General features: G+C 42.2%; 1 protein-coding gene across 3 annotated transcripts in view; it reads left to right on the top strand.

Annotated features, from left to right (window-relative positions):
* Positions 1 to 13,162, top strand: part of kdm6al (lysine (K)-specific demethylase 6A, like) — a gene marked incomplete at its 5' end in the record, with an annotated part of 71,395 nt that overhangs the window by 55,254 nt on the left and 2,979 nt on the right. For all 3 annotated transcript variants that reach the window (XM_084129760.1, XM_084129761.1, XM_084129762.1), the window contains 7 exons: positions 1,377 to 1,438; positions 1,520 to 1,594; positions 1,823 to 1,971; positions 2,094 to 2,208; positions 3,360 to 3,547; positions 4,440 to 4,581; positions 4,655 to 4,781. In XM_084129760.1, coding sequence (XP_083985886.1) covers positions 1,377 to 1,438; positions 1,520 to 1,594; positions 1,823 to 1,971; positions 2,094 to 2,208; positions 3,360 to 3,547; positions 4,440 to 4,581; positions 4,655 to 4,781 — 858 coding nt within the window. The remainder of the gene's footprint in view (positions 1 to 1,376; positions 1,439 to 1,519; positions 1,595 to 1,822; positions 1,972 to 2,093; positions 2,209 to 3,359; positions 3,548 to 4,439; positions 4,582 to 4,654; positions 4,782 to 13,162) is intronic.

A 13,162-nucleotide genomic window follows, 5' to 3' on the forward strand; every position in this document is an offset into this window, starting at 1 on the left:
GGAGTCTAAACTCTAACCCTAGCCCTTCCAGGAGTCTAAACTCTAACCCTAGCCCTTAACCCCAGGCCTCGTCCTTCCAGGAGTCTCTGAGGGTAAAGCTAACCCTAACCCTTCCAGGAGTCTAAACTCTAACCCTTCCAGGAGTCTAAACTCTAACCCTAGCCCTTCCAGGAGTCTAAACTCTAACCCTAGCCCTAACCCCAGGCCTCGTCCTTCCAGGAGTCTAAACTCTAACCCTAGCCCTTCCAGGAGTCTAAACTCTAACCCTAGCCCTTAACCCCAGGCCTCGTCCTTCCAGGAGTCTCTGAGGGTAAAGCTAACCCTAACCCTTCCAGGAGTCTAAACTCTAACCCTTCCAGGAGTCTAAACTCTAACCCTAGCCCTTAACCCCAGGCCTCGTCCTTCCAGGAGTCTAAACTCTAACCCTTCCAGGAGTCTAAACTCTAACCCTAGCCCTTAACCCCAGGCCTCGTCCTTCCAGGAGTCTCTGAGGGTAAAGCTAACCCTAAGCCTATGAGATGGAGATACACCCAGAGGGATTTCTTTATTACAGATACCAATTATATGCATGTTTATGTGCCCAAAAAACAACATTTATTTGTTTTACTTTTGGTTTTGACAATTATAACAACAGCACTGAACTGAACAAACTGTTTTAACACTTATTAAATACTGCAATTTTTGCAATTTCACTCCCTCATTGCATACAATACACACTTCTACATCAATAAATAGTCTGAAAGTGAAAAATATATATATATATAATGCACTGTCACTAAATTGTGTTTTAAATAAAATCTTTGATAAGGTAAACAAACAGGTAATGAATATTACATGAGCATGTAATATGTATGAGCATTACATACAATGCATGTAAAAAGCATAAAACATTCTAAACTGCCTGAATAATAAAAAAGAAATTACTGCCTTTGTATCTTTATATTTATAACAACAGCATTAATATTAACAACAGGCAAAAGAAATTTACAAAGTCTAATGTTTAGAGTTTATTACTAAGTCTAAGTCTAGAGTTCATCTAAAGACAGACAAAATTTGTTCAGGAAAACTGTTTCCTCGTGTGTGCAGTAATGGGTGGCAAATAAAGTTTATTAATTAAGGGATGCAAGTTATCTTTCCTCTGAACTGTCATTGACTGATCTCCCCTCAGACGCAGTGCTTTAATGCCACACAGTTCTCAAAACGGCCACAAGATGGCGCCGTTTACCGGTGAATCCAATGTTACAAAACTGATACCTGATTACGGGAAAATGCTTAAATATCGGGAAAACGATATATTGGGGCGATCTCTAAAACTAGCACTAATCGTTTGCATGTGGTATTTTGCATAGTAAGTGACTGAGCTTGTGTGCTTTCAGGAAGAGAATGAGAAGAAGGGGCAGAAGGAGCTGTCGGACTCTGAAATCACGTCATCGGAAACGTGAGTTTGACGTGTTTAATAACCGATGATGCTTTAACTGCACTGATGCTAACCTGCGCTTACTCTCTGCATTCTGCTCAGTGTTTCTAGGAGCCGCAAAGCTCCTTTCAAACAAGTCAAGTTTGGGACCAACATCGACGTCTCGGATGAAAAGAAGTGAGTCCTGGGTGCATGTGGTTCCCCTTTGTGTTTTTTGTATTTTGTGATAGTGATAGTGTCTCATTTATTGCCCAAAGCCAAGTGTTTGTATGAGCAAGCAGTGATTTCAAACTGAGAACAAATGACAGGCCAGTTTCACTGAATGACTGGAGCACCATCACTTCTTCAGCTCTGTGTGATGAGTCTGTAGTGAAAGCCCGAGTTCAGCTGTGGCTCCCCCTGCAGGTGGAAACTGCAGCTGCAGGAACTCAGTAAACTGCCTGCGTTTGCTCGAGTCGTGTCCGCCGGAAACCTGCTCAGTCACGTGGGCTACAGCATTCTGGGTATGAACACGGTCCAGCTCTTCATGAAGGTCCCGGGCAGCAGAACTCCAGGTGAGAGCCGCTGTCGTTAGACATGCTCAGTCACATGATCTCTCTGCTCATATCACATGATCTCTCTCTGCTCCTATCACATGATCTCTCTGCTCATATCACATGTCTCTGCTCATATCTAGGGCATCAGGAGCACAATAACTTCTGCGCCGTGAACATCAACATCGGGCCGGGCGACTGCGAGTGGTTTGCCGTGCCGGAGCCGTACTGGGGAGTGATGAGCGAGTTCTGTGAGAAGTACGTGACGTTTCAGACCTGCACAAACCTCTCGTTCCTGATCGTCTGACAGCGACTGTAGTCAACAGGCTTCATACGCAGTTTGACATTTTGATTTTAGTCATTTCCAGGTCTGGATAAGTATGGAAACATTTGTTTCCAGACTATTGACCCTATTCAGTTTTCTAAAATGTAAAATTAAGAATTTCTAAAAATACATTTATCATACAAGCAAGAGTGTTTTCATGGCAGAGGTTTAGTGATCCCTGTGCTTCCCGCACAGATAAATCAATTTATGGGAAACACCTTTTAGTGATTGTTGAACACAATTCAAGGCACTCATTTTCATTATGCAAAGCGAGTCTCTTAAACTTCACTAGTCGAATGTGTGTCACTCAGACCAGCAACAGATAAACATCACCTAAATCAGACTTTACTTTGCTTTTTGTGTTTATTCAACACCAAACCACGATTACAGTATCAAACCGATGTGTCAGCGGTGAATATATACAGGTTATAAAGCGTTTTAGGTTTCTTCTCATCATGCAAGCGCATGTTATCACTTTGAGAAAACCAACAGAAAAACCTGAGAAAATAAGAATATTTACAGATATGGGTATATATACCAAATGTAATGCTGAAAATAATGCTGTATGAACCATTTATGTTAAATACAGTCTGAAAAATCTACAGAGGGGTTTGGAAATTTGAGTCTGGAAAAGTATGGAGTTTTGAAGTGGAAAATGTGTAGGAGTCAAAGTTAGAGATGCTTCATCCAAAAATCATTTGTGTTTCGAAGACCAGTGAGAATCTTATTTGGCGAGTGAATGAAGATATTCTTAATGAAATCTGAGAGAGTTCTTTGTTCATATGTGAAGAAAAGCCTATGTTTAATCTGATCATGTAAAGCGATCGTGTCTCTTCGGGAGACTTGGACTAAAACACTTTCAGTGGAGGAACAGAAATTGCTCAGATTTCATTAAAATATCTTTGTTTGTGTTTCAAAGATGAACGAAAGTCTTACGGGTTTGAGATGACTTGAGCGAGTAATTGATGACCATTTTTAATTGTTGGTTGAACTAAGACTTCAGATCATGTGGCGGATCTGAAACCGCTTCTGTTGTCGGTCCTTGGATTGAAACGCTAGTGTCTCTCCTGACGCCCTTTTGCAGGAACAACATCAACTTCCTGAAGGGCTCGTGGTGGCCGAACCTGGAGGACCTGTACGAGGCGAACGTGCCGGTGTACCGGTTCATCCAGCGGCCGGGAGATCTGGTGTGGCTGAACACGGGAACGGTGCACTGGGTCCAGGCCATCGGCTGGTGCAACAACATCTCCTGGAACGTGGGCCCTCTCTCAGGTGCGCGACCTGCTCGAGCCTCGTGTAGCGGTGCAGCGGGTGATCGTGAGGATCAGCTGACCCACGGTTCGGCACGCATGGGGTTCGCCGATTACCTGCTACATTTAACCTTCATAGAGTGAACGTTTATCATTTGGACGTATTTTGTCTTGCCAATTTACACATTCAAACAATTTTAAACGCGGAAAAGGAGGCGAAAATTGGGACTCGCACATTATCTGTGCTCTCTTAGAGCGAGACAGAGGCGTTTCAGTCAGCGCTCGAACACCGAATTGATTCCTCTTTTGCGTTTCCTTGCCCTTAAACGGACACATGCACACAGAACTATGACTAAATGCCCGTCTCGGCAAGTATTCTCTCGGTTCTGTCATCAGTGAACAGCTGAGAAAGAAACCGGATGTTTGTCTGTCTATTCGGTCTTAAAGTGACAGCAGCCTAATATTCCTGCTGTTGTTTGTGTCATTAATGTTAATAAAACAACAAAATACAGCTTTAACAAAGATAAATCTATATTTAATTTCTACTGTGAATAAATTTTACAATTTAATTATTTTACATTTAGGCTTAATTCATTTCTGTACCTGAATACTACTGTTAGACTTTGTTATTTAGTATTCATCTCGGCTTGATCATTTGTGTAATTGTTCTTATTTTAATAATGTTGAACTTTACCAGTTAGGTTAGTAGTTTTTGCTGTGGTATCTAAGAACTTCAAGTGAGCTTTATGTATTAAAGGAAAAGCAAAGTCCCCCCCCCCCCCCCCCCCAATATTTTTTTTTCTGCTGATCCGAAAAATGATCCGAACCGTGAGTTTTGTGATCCGTTGCACCGCTAGCCTCTAGTGTCCGCTGGGGTCCGCTGTCATGTGACTGTGTTTGTCTGCTCCCTGCAGCCTATCAGTACAAGCTGGCCGTCGAACGCTACGAGTGGAACAAACTCCAGAGCGTCAAATCTATGGTTCCCATGGTGCATCTGTCCTGGAACATGGCGAGGAACATTAAAGTGTCCGACCTCAAGCTGTTTGAGATGATCAAGTGAGTGAAGCTTCCTCTGTCAGCGTGTTTATCTGGCCGGTAACGAGCCGTAATCAATCTCTGTGGTGAACAGGTTCTGCTTGCTGCGGACGCTCAAACAGTGTCAGGCCATTAAAGAGGCGCTGGTGGCTGCTGGGAAGGAGACGATCTGGCACAGAAGAGGCCGAGATGAACCGGCGCATTACTGCAGCATCTGTGAGGTGAGTTCTGGATCCGAATAACCGTTGCTTCTCATTAGGGCTGTGAACGAATATTCAATCTGTAATTATTATTCGGAAAATAAAACAATTCGAATTTTACTACGTTGCTTTGCTGGCCGTAAATGCAGAGAATCCATGATAAATCCCGAGCACTAACTCACTATAATTAAATTCACTGGGTGGCGCTGTGGAACGTGTTTAACAAGTTGATTGTATTTGGTCACATAATGTCGTCGTCTGCCTTGCGAAGTTTGGAATTACTTAGATGAAAATTATCTTACAAAATGGAATTACTTTTGATCAAATTAATTAATGAAACTGAGTTATCATAGTATTACCACCACAATGAGAAATCACATGAAATCCAAACACCAGTCGAATGAGGAAAGACCGTGTCCATCACTGCAGGTGAACTCAGCTGAACCCGAGCTGGTTTGTAACGGTGTACCGGTATGGCGGTTAATCGCGATATTGACATGTACAATTATCATATCGTGAACATTTGCTTAAAAAATTAAAACAGATCTCACCTGCGCATGTAGAGATGCACCGATTGATCGGCTGGTGACCGGAATTGGACGATTTTCACGTGATCGGCCATGACCGGCAACCGGCCGGTTAGTCTGACATATGCCGATTTTATGCCAGTCAAATGCACCCGGCATGATTAACATCGCGCAACATCAGCATCACACGTGCAAACGGAACGCAATAGGAAACCTCGTGAATTACGGCCGTTTCACACCGCGAGCGTGAGCGGCGCATGAGCAGCAGTGAAGCGCGGGTTTCGGCGCTGAGTCTATTTTTGCTGCTGCTCACGCTCAATTAAAGTGAAAGCACACTTTTGATGGACAAAATAAGTATTATTTCACACAAAACGTGCCCAAAATGCACAGAATTTGCATGTCTAGTGTGTTTTAACAAGAACTGGAGTAGGCTATGTCAGAAAATAATATTTATAGAAAATCTACCCATTTAAATTTGTTTTTATTATTCAGTTTGGGTAAAAGTGTATATATGTGTTTTATAAAAAAAAATAAAAAAATGAGTTAACTAGTCAGAATATACAGTATAAGCTTTCTTTTAGTTTAATTTTAATTAACTTTTAATTTCCCACACCAGGAGTAATTTATATTGTTCCATTTTATAGCGATTATCTGTTCAAAAATGTTTCTATGTTCTATGCAAAATGTTTTATTAAAGACGAGATAGAAAATAAATATTTGTGTGTGCTGTAAAGTGGTTAGAAAAAATGAAATCGGAATCGGTTAAAATCGGTATCAGCAGGTCAAACTCAATGAAAAATCAGAAATCGGAATCGGCCAAGAAAATTGTAATCGGTGCATCTCTATGTGCATATGCAACTTCTTTCCACCTGACTGCTTGGACTCCACCCATACATGTGCAGCGGAGAAGCTGTCGGAGACAGAGGCTGCGAACTCTAATCTCTATCCCCCGCCGACAAAAAAGTTAAAATCTGCAGTGTGGGAATACTTTGGGTGTCCGATAACGAATTTGGGGTTGTTCTTGAAGATGATTATCCAGTTGTGTCCAGAAATGTGGATGAAGAGTGGCTGCAAAAGGAGGAAATACGTCGAACATGTTCTCCCATATTCGCGAACACCATCCCTCCCTGCAGATAAAGTTCCATTTATAACTTAAAGGAGTGGTAAAATTCCCTTTTCACAATATGTAAAATAAATCTCTGATGTACCCAGAGTGTGTGTGTGAAGTTTTAGCTCAAAATCCCCCACAGATATTTTTATATAGCATGTTAAAATTGTCAGTTTTTGAGGGTGAGCAAAAACAGTGTTTTGTGTCTGTTCCTTTAAATGCAAATGAGCTGCTGCTCCCGGCACAGAGGGTGGAGCTTCAACAGCTTGCACTCACACAGACATGCACTGAAAATATCAAAAACTTTTAGCCTTTTATGTTCAAACCGGATCCAGAAAGTGATGGAGAGACTCAAGAAGAAGTGAAACATGTAGAAGCAACAGGACATTTCTGAATGGTTAGTTGGAGAATTTATGTAGCTGTATGAGTAGTTATCTTCTAGTCATTGATTTGTGCTTATTTCTGTTACTTGTGACATTTTCATGGCTAAAGTCTGATTACACTGTATTCAGTAGTGATGCACCGATGTGAAAATTGTGGCCGATACCGATAACCGATATTAATATTGCTGTTATGGCCGATACCGATATTTACCGATGTCGATATCTCTGTATAGAAAACAAATTTTAATGATTATCAAATAAAGAGCTATTTTCCAAAACACTTTTTTTTTTTACTTTAGAAATGACTGATATTGGGCACCTTTACCTGTGTGCAAAATATGTCACACATACGACACACATGCATTATATTGCATTGCATATAATGTGTGCTGGTCAACTTGTCTAAAATTAAGAAACCCTTAGAAAACAGTAAAAAAAAAACAGGAACATTGTGTACAATTAAAATAGGCTACTTAATTTATTATTCCAATTTCCAAATATGATACTAAAAAATACCACAGGGAAAAGGGCTTCTATTTGTGACGTGCTGTCTTTGCGTTTGAACATTGCACATTTTAAACAGGACACGCATTAACTGAACTAGATGTACCGCATCGCGGTACAAAATATGACCGCCGCTCAGGCCTGCACTGGCTTTCCACAAAAATAAATGACGTGGAGTAATTTGGCTGTATTGCGTGTTTATGTATATACCTAAAAAAAGTAATAGTATGTGCATGTATGTCTGTGTGTGTGTGTGTGTGTGTGTGTGTGTATGTGTGTGTGTTTGTGTATGTGTGTGTCTGTGTGTGTGTGTCTGTGCGTGTATGTATGTGTGCGTACATGTGTGCGCGTGTGTGTTTGTGTGTGTGTGTCTGTGCATGTGGATTTGTATGTGTGTGTATGGGTGTGTGTCTGTGCGTGTGGATGTCAGTGTGTGTGCATGCTTGCGTTTGTTTGTATTCCTGCATGTGTGTGTGTGACAGTATCATCCTAAACCAGCAACCCTTCGCTCAACAGCACCATCTACAGGCCGATGAGTGTACAGTCACTAAAAGTGGCCCCCGGGGACCAAACGAAATTTTTCCGTAGAAGTCTAGTGGGGCTACATGCCCACCAAATTTCATGTTCCCCGGTGTTTCGGTGTCCCTGGTATCGTTGACGAAACATTTACGGGGGCCCCAGCGCAGGGGGGGGAAGTGGCCCCCGGGGACCAAACGAAATTTTTCCGTAAAAGTCTAGTAGACCAACATACCATAAAAATTTCTTCATCCTCGGTGCCACGGTTCAGGTAGTTATTTAGGAAAAACTGCATTTTTTTGGTTTTGGGGTGGCCCAGCGCGGGGGGGGAGTGGCCCCCGGGGACCAAACGAAATTTTTCCGTAGAAGTCTAGTGGGGCTACATGCCCACCAAATTTCATGTTCCCCGGTGCTTCGGTGTCCCTGGTATCGTTGACGAAAAATTTACGGGGGCCCCAGCGCGGGGGGGGGGGAGTGGCCCCCGGGGACCAAACTAAATTTTTCCGTAAAAGTCTAGTAGACCAACATACCATAAAAATTTCTTCATCCTCGGTGCCACGGTTCAGGTAGTTATTTAGGAAAAACTGCATTTTTTTGGGTTAAGGGGGGCCCAGCGCGGGGGGGGGAGTGGCCCCCGGGGACCAAACGAAATTTTTCCGTAGAAGTCTAGTGGGGCTACATGCCCACCAAATTTCATGTTCCCCGGTGTTTCGGTGTCCCTGGTATCGTTGACGAAAAATTTACGGGGGCCCCAGCGCGGGGGGGGAAGTGGCCTCCGGGGACCAAACGAAATTTTTCCGTAAAAGTCTAGTAGACCAACATACCATAAAAATGTCTTCATCCTCGGTGCCACGGTTCAGGTAGTTATTTAGGAAAAACTGCATTTTTTGGGGTTTGGGGGGGCCCAGCGCGGGGGGGGAGTGGCCCCCGGGGACCAAACAAAATTTTTCCGTAGAAGTCTAGTGGGGCTACATGCCCACCAAATTTCATGTTCCCCGGTGCTTCGGTGTCCCTGGTATCGTTGACGAAAAATTTACGGGGGCCCCAGCGCGGGGGGGGAAGTGGCCCCCGGGGACCAAACGAAATTTTTCCGTAAAAGTCTAGTAGACCAACATACCACAAAAATGTCTTCATCCTCGGTGCCACGGTTCAGGTAGTTATTTAGGAAAAACTGCATTTTTTGGGGTTTGGGGGGGCCCAGCGCGGGGGGGGAGTGGCCCCCGGGGACCAAACGAAATTTTTCCGTAAAAGTCTAGTAGACCAACATACCACAAAAATGTCTTCATCCTCGGTGCCACGGTTCAGGTAGTTATTTAGGAAAAACTGCATTTTTTGGGGTTTGGGGGGGCCCAGCGCGGGGGGGGAGTGGCTCCCGGGGACCAAACGAAATTTTTCCGTAGAAGTCTAGTGGGGCTACATGCCCACCAAATTTCATGTTCCCCGGTGCTTCGGTGTCCCTGGTATCGTTGACGAAAAATTTACGGGGGCCCCAGCGCGGGGGGGGAAGTGGCCCCCGGGGACCAAACGAAATTTTTCCGTAAAAGTCTAGTAGACCAACATACCACAAAAATGTCTTCATCCTCGGTGCCACGGTTCAGGTAGTTATTTAGGAAAAACTGCATTTTTTGGGGTTTGGGGGGGCCCAGCGCGGGGGGGGAGTGGCCCCCGGGGACCAAACGAAATTTTTCCGTAAAAGTCTAGTAGACCAACATACCACAAAAATGTCTTCATCCTCGGTGCCACGGTTCAGGTAGTTATTTAGGAAAAACTGCATTTTTTGGGGTTTGGGGGGGCCCAGCGCGGGGGGGGAGTGGCCCCCGGGGACCAAACGAAATTTTTCCGTAAAAGTCTAGTAGACCAACATACCACAAAAATTTCTTCATCCTCGGTGCCACGGTTCAGGTAGTTATTTAGGAAAAACTGCATTTTTTGGGGTTTGGGGGGGCCCAGCGCGGGGGGGGAGTGGCCCCCGGGGACCAAACGAAATTTTTCCTTAGAAGTCTAGTGGGGCTACATGCCCACCAAATTTCATGTTCCCCGGTGCTTCGGTGTCCCTGGTATCGTTGACGAAAAATTCAGTAAGGTGACGAAAAAAAAAAAAAAAAAAACTTTGACAATCCCTATATGACCGCTTTCGCTAGCTACGCTAGCGGCGGTCATAATAAATGCTAGCCAATACAAACATATTTATAGAAAACAGTTGACAATGAATAGACAGGAGTCCAATAATAGCATAACGAATCACTTATTCTAAAAATAATAACAAGTAGGCTATAAGACGAATCCGACATATGGGCTGTGTTAAAGGGGACCTATTATGCCCATTTTCACAAGATGTAAAATAAGTCTCTGATGTCCCCAGAGTGTGTATGTGAAGTTTTAGCCCAAAATACCCAACAGAATTTTATTTACAGCACGTTTAAATCATAATTTTTTGGGTCTGTGAAAAACGCACTGTTTTAGTGCTTCCCCTTTAATGCTAATGAGCTGCTGGTTCACGGCAAAGGGGGCGGAGCCTAAGCAGCCGCGATCAGAGCCAGAACAGGGAAGATGATAATAATAAAACAGATAGTCATAGTAACAGATGGTGTTCATTTCGACCATAAAAATGCCTACAGAGTCAGAGAATATATGCTGTGTGGAGTTGGAACAGGTATAGTTTAGTTTAATTACGATTATAACCTATTTGGCATTGCTTGTATACACTATTAATGCAAGCCTGCTGTAGGACTCCGTCTGACGATCTGAATTGTCTGAATGATGACACAAAATATACTGATGAGTTTAATAAAGTTTACTGTATGTCACACAAAAGATGAAGCATCAGTTTTTCTTCAGAAAATCACTGTTAGAGCTGAGTAAACAGTATAAGAAGTGCATAAGTAACTTACATAAATTTCTGTAGAGTTGAGGGAGCATTTTCTTTGAAAACAAAATGAATCCACCTCGTCTTCAGTGGCTGGCAGATTTCAAGAGTAAATAGAGAGAGCTATGTGAATGAATACATCCAGCTACAACACCTTCAGCGCTTGGGAGATGCTTCGACGCTTCTCGTGAGTGCATTGCTGCAGCAATGGCTGATGTGTAAACTCGCAGTGAACTCGATCAGGGCGGGTCTAAGTTATAACGGCAGTGTCAGTCAACACTCGTGGGCGGGGCCTGTGGCTTTAGTGATGTCACTAAAGCCACATTCTGAAAACAGGTCGTTTGGAGAGACTGCTTATGATTTATGGGGATTAAAAAAAAAGGAGTGAGTTGATTTTTATCACTGTAGGGTGGTTGTGTACACACACTGCCAACACACATTTATGTCCAAACACCATACAAAAGTGAATTTTGCATAATAGGTCCCCTTTAACATTAAAACGTCCGTCATTTAACGAATTTTAAAAACACGGATGGATAATACAAAATGCTTTCTGACATTTTGACAGAAAAAAAACAAGCAAGAACAAAATTTAAACTTAGCCCGTCAATTTTTCATTTTACAATTATCTTCTCTCTCTGTGTGCGTGCGTCCGTGTTTGTGAGAGAGAGCTCGCGCAGCACTGATACAATTGTAGCCTACTTTTTAATCCATAAGTAACGAACGCGCTAGTTTTCATACAAAATAAATATGTAACATAATTAGGTAGGCTACTTTAGTTATTATTAACACAATAACGTAACACATGAAGGCTACGTTTCTCAACACTGAGAATGAATAAATAAACGCCTGTTTCTCCACTCGCGCTTATCAGTAATCCACAAATCACACGTGCTGTCACTTTTGAGAAAAATCAAATTCGAACGGGTATCAAATATCAAGCAATATATTCAAATATCTACAAGTCAAAAAACGATCAGTCAAAAATGTGTCATGAAGAGGAAAAAAACATATAAGTCGCACTGGACTGCGTTAACAATGTTACGACGGGATAGTTCTCCGTTATGGACGTGAGCGCTCTGAAAGCGGCACTAAAAGACTGCTTTAAAACTTTCACAGAGACCTTCAACAGAAAGCACAAAGCCTGTATTTAAATTTAATTTCGTTTTGTATTAATTGTATCTTAATTTTTATCAGTGTTTCATCAACCAATTGCCTGGATTATATAGGGATAAATATAGTAGAAAATATTTAATCACGACACGGAGGTGCCAGCGCGTGAACCTGGAGCGCATCTCATAAATGAACCGAAACCTACCTGCCTCACAGACCTGAGACATATATAGAAAGCTTGAAATGTCTATTTTTAAACAGAACAATTCAAAACAAAAGAAAACAGACTGTTCTCTGCTTATGTCATCTGTATGAAATGTGTATTTCTCTCAGGCGCGTTCACTACTGCTAAGATCGCGAGTCAGCATCGTAAACTTCATCTTCAACTAAACGCGTCAAATATCGGCCTGTTCACATCGGCCATATTTTGACATCGGAACGATACCGATGTGTAAAAACATGACCATATCGGCCGATATTATATCGGCGGCAGATATATCGTGCACCACTAGTATTCAGCACAAACTCTGCTACAATAATATATCAGCAGCATGTATGTAAAAGTTTGTAGTTTTGAGATAATGACATTTATGCGTGGTTTGTGAAAATACAAAAATAAAACAAATTAAAAAAACTGAAATAAGGCCATGAAACCCATACTGATTATTTCTTCACAAGACTTTTGAAAATTGTATCACGTAGCCTAGAATATTTGCTCCAAAACTATGAAAATCGCCCTGACTGCTCATTCAGATAAGACAATATATTGATTTAAAATTTGTACGACGTGTTATGTGTGAGAAAGCTTTATGCGGGAGGTGTGATCACGTCATTAATATGTAAGCTTTTCACACCTGAGAAAGACAAAGACCCTCCCCTAACGGCCCTATTAGGAGCTATCAGGCCCTGTCATTCTGAGCAACCTTGCACAGAGAATGAGGAGATTTAAAAAAGAATGGCTTTTAGATTTATTTACAACACAACATAATCCAAAGATACACAACAAATGACAAATAAGCACTTATTGAAAACAATGATCCAAAGACAGAGACCTTTGTGCCATTCCTAAAAACATTGTACATACCTTTCATTTCCAAGGTGTTTGATTTTCACTTTACCATGTTCATGTACAGAGACTCATGTAAATGTTGAAGTCAGCAGGACTCAGTGGCATCTGGTCCCTGAAAGAAAAAAAAAAGTGAACATACTGATATCAAGAGAAAGGCCTGCACGATTTTGGGAATAAATTTTAGATTTTTCTGGTTTAAAATTGCTTTTTAAAATTCACAGAATATACACACACACACACACACACACACACACACAAATGTTTCCAACAATGTGTAATATAATGAACACCAGGTTTGTTGTGCCTTGTAGGCATA

The sequence above is a fragment of the Abramis brama genome (genome assembly GCF_963993115.1).
Source record: "Abramis brama genome assembly, chromosome: 11".
Classification (NCBI taxonomy): domain Eukaryota; kingdom Metazoa; phylum Chordata; class Actinopteri; order Cypriniformes; family Leuciscidae; genus Abramis; species Abramis brama.